This window comes from Malurus melanocephalus, unplaced genomic scaffold (genome assembly GCF_030028575.1).
Source record: "Malurus melanocephalus ecotype Western Australia unplaced genomic scaffold, MMel_1.1 scaffold_771, whole genome shotgun sequence".
NCBI lineage: Eukaryota > Metazoa > Chordata > Aves > Passeriformes > Maluridae > Malurus > Malurus melanocephalus.
Window position 1 is genome coordinate 99,715 of NW_026624003.1, and position 6,771 is coordinate 106,485.

A 6,771-nucleotide genomic window follows, 5' to 3' on the forward strand; every position below is an offset into this window, starting at 1 on the left:
TCAGTGCCCCGTCAGTTTTGTGCCACGAGTGGGATGCCCACGGAGGCGAAGGATCAGGAAGATTTTTGGGATCTCTGCCCAAAACCAGACCAGGGGTGACCCTCTGGACATGGATCCTGTACCTCCAGCACCACCACGGAGACAATGGCTCCCTCAGGACTGAGCCACGGGAAGAGCCTCTGGAGCTGCCCGCACTGGGCGATCAGGTAGCAGTTGACCACGATGGCCAGGACGCCCATGGCCTCCATCACCTTCTGCAAGAGCAGTGGGGATGGGGCTGAGCCCCAAATCCAAACCCCCCTCCGGTGTCCCCTYGGTGTTCCCGATGTCCCCACCTGCCACTGGCCGATGCTCTCGACACGCTGGCCGAAGGGTCGCTGCAGCCCCGTGCAGAGCTTGAAGGCGTCGCTGCGGATCTCGATGATGTTGTTGACCAGAGCGCACATGGCGGCCAGAGGGAAGGCTGAGGAGAACAGCACCACGTAGCCAAACTGGATGAACATCTCCTGGTAGTCCTGGAACGTGTCCTGAAGGGGGAAATCATGGAATGGCTGGGGTTGGAGAAGCTCCAAGGTCACAGAATCCACCTTGGAGCCACTCAGGCATCCCTCAAAATATTCTGGGAAGAGGGAAATGGGTTCAGGACCCGGCACTGGGTGGGATTTGGGGTTTCCTGGTGGATTTTTATGGAATCACAGGTGAGGAAAGCCCTCCAGGATCATGGAGTCCAAGATGTGCCCAATCCCCACCTTGTCACCCACACCACGTCCTGGCCTTCCTCGGACACCTCCAGGGATGGGGATWCCAAACCTCCCTGGGCAGTTCCAGCCCCTGAGCACTCTGTCCATGAGGAAATTCCTCCCAATGTCCCACCTGGCACAGCTTGGGGCTGTTCCCTCTTGTCCCGCTGTTCCCTGGGAGCAGAGCCCGACCCCTCCTGTCCCCRGGGACTCGTGGAGATTGGGAATTTGCCCCCGATCCCCCTTTTCTCCAGGCTGAGCCCATTTCCCAACTCCCTCAGGAATTCTCCAGCCCCTTCCCAGCTCCGCTCCTTTCTTGAGTCCCTCAGTGCCCCTCTGGCCGTGAGGGCCCAGAASTGGACACAGGATTTGGGGACAATCCCTGCCCTSCTCCCATCCAGATGCCCTTTGCCCAGCGGGCTCGTGTCCAGCTGCTGCCATCCCCCCTGCCCCGCCCCATGGGACAAAGGTGACAAAGGTGACACCCSGCCACCCACCTCGTACTTCTTCATGCAGCTCTCCACCTCGGCCTGCGTCAGCTGCGTGGAATAATCCTCCTCGGGGGGGTCAATCCACGAGGCGCGGTTGCGCTTCCTCCCGTCCTCCTCTCCCTCGTCCTCCTCCCTCCTCCTCCTCCCGGCCCGCGCCAGCACCGCCGGCTCCGCCGCCTTCGCGGGGCTCCCCCCGGGCGCCCCTTCGGCCTCGTCCTCATCCTCGCACAGCTCGAACACGGCGGCGGGGTCCATGCCCTTCTCCACCATGGTGGGGCTGCCCTCCTCCAGGAAGGGCTCGTCCTCGGGGCCAGCAGGCTCGGCGCGCCGCTCGCCGCGCTCGATGAAGCTCACCTTCTTCAGCTTCAGCCCGCAGTCCAGCGCGCTCTCCTCCTCCGAGTCCGACTCGCGCCGCTCCTCCTCCTCCTCCTCGTCCTCCGGCACACCGCAGCCCCCGTTCAGACACTTCTTCTCGCCCCGGGAGCCCTCGGGAGGGGGCTGCGGGGGTCGCCGCGGGGCGAGCAGGCAGAGCAGGGCGTGGGCGAGCTGGCGGAGGCTGCGCAGGTTGAGGTCGCCGCGGCGGAGGCGCCGGTACAGGTGGGGCTGCGACACCTCGCGCACGTTCTGCAGGAACTGGCGGGTGATCAGCAGCGTGGCCAGCATCTGTTGGGGACACGGCGGCCGCGGTGTCATCCCCGGGGGATGGAGGGGGACGGTGTCCCCACGGCCTGGCCCCGCGGGGTTCCTGCTGCTCCCTGTTGTCCCCGCGTGTCCCTGCTCCTTCTGTGAGGTCCCTGCTCCTCTCTGTCCTTCCCGCGGGGTTTCCAATCCTGCGGTGTCCCTGTCCCTCCTATGGTGCCTCTGTCCCTCCTGTGGTGTCCCTGCCTCTCCCCGTGTCCTCTCCCGCCAGTGTCCCCACCCTTCCCCGTGGCCGCGCTGGCAGCGCAGGACACCCGAACCAGCGTGTCCCCTGCTGTGACCCTCCCCCCCATCGCTGACCACACCCGGGGGGGGACGGGACACCTGTGTCCCTCCCGTGTCCCCTCCTGCGTGTCCCCACACGCGCCCCGCCCCATTGCTGAGTGCACCCGACGGGGCGGGCCCGCAGCAGAGCCCCCGCCAGCCGGGGCTGGGGCGGGTGGGGACACCTGCGTCCCAGGCGGGGACACGGGGGTGAAGGGGGCATTCCCAGCCCGCCCCTCCCCGCTCCTACTTTGGATACTCCCAGTCTCCAGCAAAAGCCCAGGAGGCGCTTAAGGAAGATGAGGGAGAGGTGGAGGTGGAGGAGGATGGAGGGGAGCAGAGCCTCCCGGAGCTGCCGCGCGAGGCTCTGCGACAGAGAGAAGATGAGCAGGAGCTGCGGAAGGGACACAAGGGACACACGGGGACACACGGACACACACACAGAGACACGCCGTGAGCCGCGCTGGCGTCACCGCGGGCTGGGGACACACCGGGGACACCCAGGGAGATGCGGTGGTGGTGGTGGTGGTGGTGGCGGAGGGGAGTGGGGCGGGGTTTGGGGACGCTGTGGGGACCCCGGGCAGGTCCCCTCACCTCCTTGAGCCGCTCCATGTCCTTGAGGTAGAATCCGATGTAGAAAAGGCTCAGGTAGGAATTGACAAACTGGAACTGTGGGAGAAGGGGTGGCAGTGATGGGGAAGTGGCACTGGGACATCTCATCACCTTGGTGTCCCCGCGGTGGGACCAGAAACCTTCACATCCCCTCTGTCCCCCCCCTCCCCTCCCGGAGGGGTTTGGAACCTCTGCAGCCCCCTCTGTCCCCTCTGCAACTGCCAGGACCCCTCTGGTCCCCTCTTTGCCCTCATAAGACCATTCCAGTCCCCTCTGGTCCCCTCTGTCCCTGTCAAGGGCTGCCGGGATCCTTCTGGTCCCCTTCTTCATCCCCAGGACCCCTCCAGTGCCCCCCAGTCCCCCGTGTTCCCCGCATCCCCCGTATCCCCTCACCAGGACGATTTTGATGATGAGATGTTTCTCGTAGGCGCTCTGCAGCCGATAATTCTCTGTGGGGCATGGGGGGGATCAGGGGGGTTCGAGGGGATTCAGGGGGGCTCAGGGGACCCCAGCCCCTCCCAGAGCCACCCTCGGGGTTCCCACACACCCATGTCATTGAGCCAGAAGGCCACTTTCTTATAGAGCTCATCACAGGYGGTGACAATGACAGCCAGGATGATTTTGGGCAGGAAGCGAATGAGACGTGGCAACTCCTGGATGCTCAGCACGAACTCCTGTAGGGACACAGGGAAGGGATTGGGATAAGGTATAGGGAAAAGGACAGGGACAGAGGCAGGAGAGAGACAGGAGCAGGGAGAGGGACAGAGGCAAGGACAGGGACAAGGACAGCAACAGCGTTAGGGACAGGGACAGGGCCAATGTCCCCAGGAGCGGGTGTCAGCCCATCCCAGGTGCCACCAGGACACACCTGGAGCTGGAAGCAGCCGAGCATGAGCAGAAAGACGAGGGAGAGGCAGGCGAGGCAGACGGGGAGGCTGACGAGGCACTGGAACAGGAGCCGCTTCCAGGGCGGGTAATAAAACTCCTCCRCGTTGGTCACGGGGCTGATCCTCTTAATGCCCTGCATTTTGGGGTGGGAACRGCAAAGTGTGACCCTATAACTCCATGGGATCCCTCTGGGATCCCGACTCTGGCAGCTGAAATCCCTTGGGTTGGGGTCCCCCAGCCCTAGGAACCTGCCCAAGGAGTGGGATCCCCCAAAAGGGACGGGATCCCCCAAAAGGGACGGGATCCCCCAAAAGGGATGGGATCTCCCAAAAGGGATGGGATCCCCCACCAGGAATGGGACCTAGACCCTCTCCAAGGAATGGAACTTTTCCCAAGGGATGAGAACCCATTCCCTCACAACTCTGACCCGGAACTGGGGCCGGGGCTCCTCGATGGACTCGGCGGGGGTGTCCAGGGTGCCCCACTTGTAGGCGAACTCGGCCCCGCGACGCTTCCACTCCTCGAGGAACAGCGTGGCCCAGACAACGTTGAAGATGGCGAAGACCACGCAGGAGATATCCTGGCTTGTCTGGGGGACAGACGGCACCGACTGCACCGGGGTTGGTCCCCTCCTGTCCCCAACAGGCCCCAAACCAGCCCTGCGGGATTGGAACCCCCCCTGCCCAGCAGGAATGGCAGGGTGGAGGACTGGGGGAATAAAGGTGGAGGAAAAGGGATGGAAAGAGCCAAAGGGGGATGGAAACGCCAAGGAGGGATGGAAATGCCCCAGGAAGGCTGGGAACCTCCCCATGATCCTGGGCCACCCCTGTGCCCTGTCCCCTCACCTGGTCGCTCTCGGTGAAGGTGTAGAGGAGAGATCCGAACACGGCCGGGTACACCATGGCCGAGGTGTAGAAGCCCAGCCAGGCAAAGTACATGGCAATTTTCACCCCAAAATAGTCACAGATGTCATCTGGGATGGAGACACGGGGATGTCAGCGGGGCTGGGACCCCAAAACCCCACCAGGTCACCCCAAAGTGTCACTGAGGGGCTGGGACCCCAAAAACCCYGCGRGTCACCCCGAATGCTCACCGAGGGGCTGGGCCTCGCACACCGCCTGCACCCAGGACTTCATCAGCCGCTTTAGGATCCTCTGCTCGTGCAGAGGGAAGAGCTGCTGGATCACCCCCCGGGCTGCCAGCTCTGGGACTGGGACAGGGACACGGGGTCAGGGACAGCGGGGACACGGCCCTGGGACCACCCCGTGACTCCACATGGCCCTGGCGTGGTGAGGTTGGGGCAGGGACAATGCCCCAGTGGGGTTTGGGTGGCCACGGTCTGTGCCCCCTGTGCTGCCAGCACCCCAGGGGTGGGAACATGGGTGACCAGGGGCTGCTGTCCCCCAGGGCCACAACAGCACCGCTCAGGAGGGCAGGGGGTGCTGGCGTGGTGCTGCTGTGGTGTGTCAGTGCCACGACAGTGCCACTGGTGCCACTCACTGATGGGCTGTCCCTCGAGGAAGTGGATGTTGTGCAGGGACTCTCCGTGCTTGGCCCGCAGGTTCTCCAGCCAGTAGCGGATGATGTTCTGCCGCTCCTGCGGGGGACGCGCTGGCCATGGGCCCTGTAGCCTCCCGGCTTGGCCCTGTCCCATCCCATCTTGTCCCCAGGGGTGGCCAGCTGGGTCCCAGCTGGGATGGGGCTTGCTGGGGAGGGGGTGATGACCGGCCCTCCCTGTCCTATGTYCCAGTGTCCCTGTCTTGCATCCCAGCATCCACACATCCCTGCATCCCCATATCCCTGTAACGTCGCATCCCAGCCTCCCCAAATCTTGTGTCCCCACATCCCCGTATCCCCAAATCCCTGTATCCCAGCCTCCCCACATCCTGTGTCCCCGTATCCCCGTATCCCTGTAACGCTGCATCCCAGCCTCACCATATGCTGTGTCCCCATATCCCCATACCCCTGTATCCCTGTATCCCGGTATCCCATATCCCACATCCCCATATCCTATCCCACCTGTGAGGTGAAGAAGTAGAGCTCATTCTCGATGTTCTCGTAGATGTAATCCTCCTCGCACGAGAAGCTCCGCATGCCGCCCCCGAACTCTGCCTTCACCGGTTTCCGCAGCCCGATCTCATCGGCCCCACGCAGCAAACTGCAGGCACGGGGCATGGCAGTGGGGGCAGSGATGGGGACAGGGCCGGGGACACGCCTGGGACACGCTGGGGACCCGGAGGGGACAGGGAGCATACCTCTCGTAGGTGGCGGTGACAAAGAAGGCGTAGGCACGTGTGTGCTTGTGGTGCCGGACCTGCACGATCAGCTCAGGGATGCCCAGGCGGATGTGGTTGAGCAGCCACAGCAGCGTGTGGTCATCAGTGCTGTCTGTGGGGCGGGCAGCAGGCTCCGTGTCCTGTGTCCCTCCCCCTGTCCCCAGTCCCAATCCCCAGCCCTCCCGCTGTCCCTCATCCCAGGCCCTGTCCCCTCCCCACATCCCACATCCCCMMCCYKSYKSCMMCYYCCSGGSYYYYCCCMMYKKYCCCATCCCCTCCTGCCTCAGCTGTCCCACCCTGGGCACATCGATCCCAATCCTGGTTTCCCTGGGCACATCCCTACCAGGGAATGTCATGAGCACATCGCAGTTCTCGGTGGGCACCGTTTTCATCCAGGCCTTGTGGGACATGATGTAGCGCCCGGCCTGGAGCAGCCGCTTCCCGAAGAGTTTATCTGTCGGGGGGAGGTCGGGAAGGAGTCAAAAATGCCCGGGAAGCGGATCCCAAACCGCTCGGGAGCCCCGCGATGGGTGCGGGGCACGTCCCCGGCTGTCCCCAGCCCAGCTATGACACGGGTCACGGCCCCGCTGGCGGCGACACCGCCCTGGGATCGAATTTCTCCTCCTGCAGATACCAAAAAAACGACAGCCCCGACAGCTGCGAGGAGGAGCTGCCGGCGCGTCCTGGCAGCCCCGGGGGTCGCGGGTRTCCCCTCAGAGCCCCCCAAACCCACTCACCTCCTCGCGCTGCCCCTCGGCGGGGCCGGGCTCCGGCAGSGCCGCGGCTCCGAGCGATGGAAAA

The 6,771-nt window shown here is 64.3% G+C and overlaps 1 protein-coding gene across 5 annotated transcripts in view; it reads right to left on the reverse strand.

The window, feature by feature from the left end:
• The window catches only part of ANO8 (anoctamin 8), a 10,848-nt gene extending 4,077 nt beyond the window's left edge, over positions 1-6,771 (reverse strand). Inside the window, exons 1-16 of one of the 5 annotated variants that reach the window (XM_057385017.1) lie at positions 6,708-6,771; positions 6,314-6,627; positions 5,950-6,082; positions 5,714-5,852; positions 5,195-5,291; positions 4,788-4,904; positions 4,540-4,667; positions 4,122-4,304; positions 3,675-3,827; positions 3,354-3,480; positions 3,200-3,255; positions 2,789-2,863; positions 2,445-2,588; positions 1,238-1,894; positions 336-527; positions 123-254 (exon numbers count right to left, since the gene is read on the reverse strand). In XM_057385017.1, the coding sequence (XP_057241000.1) occupies positions 123-254; positions 336-527; positions 1,238-1,894; positions 2,445-2,588; positions 2,789-2,863; positions 3,200-3,255; positions 3,354-3,480; positions 3,675-3,827; positions 4,122-4,304; positions 4,540-4,667; positions 4,788-4,904; positions 5,195-5,291; positions 5,714-5,852; positions 5,950-6,082; positions 6,314-6,380 (2,400 nt within the window). In that variant the 5' untranslated portion in view covers positions 6,381-6,627; positions 6,708-6,771. The other 4 variants (XM_057385018.1, XM_057385016.1, XM_057385019.1 and 1 more) reach the window with 4 other exon arrangements.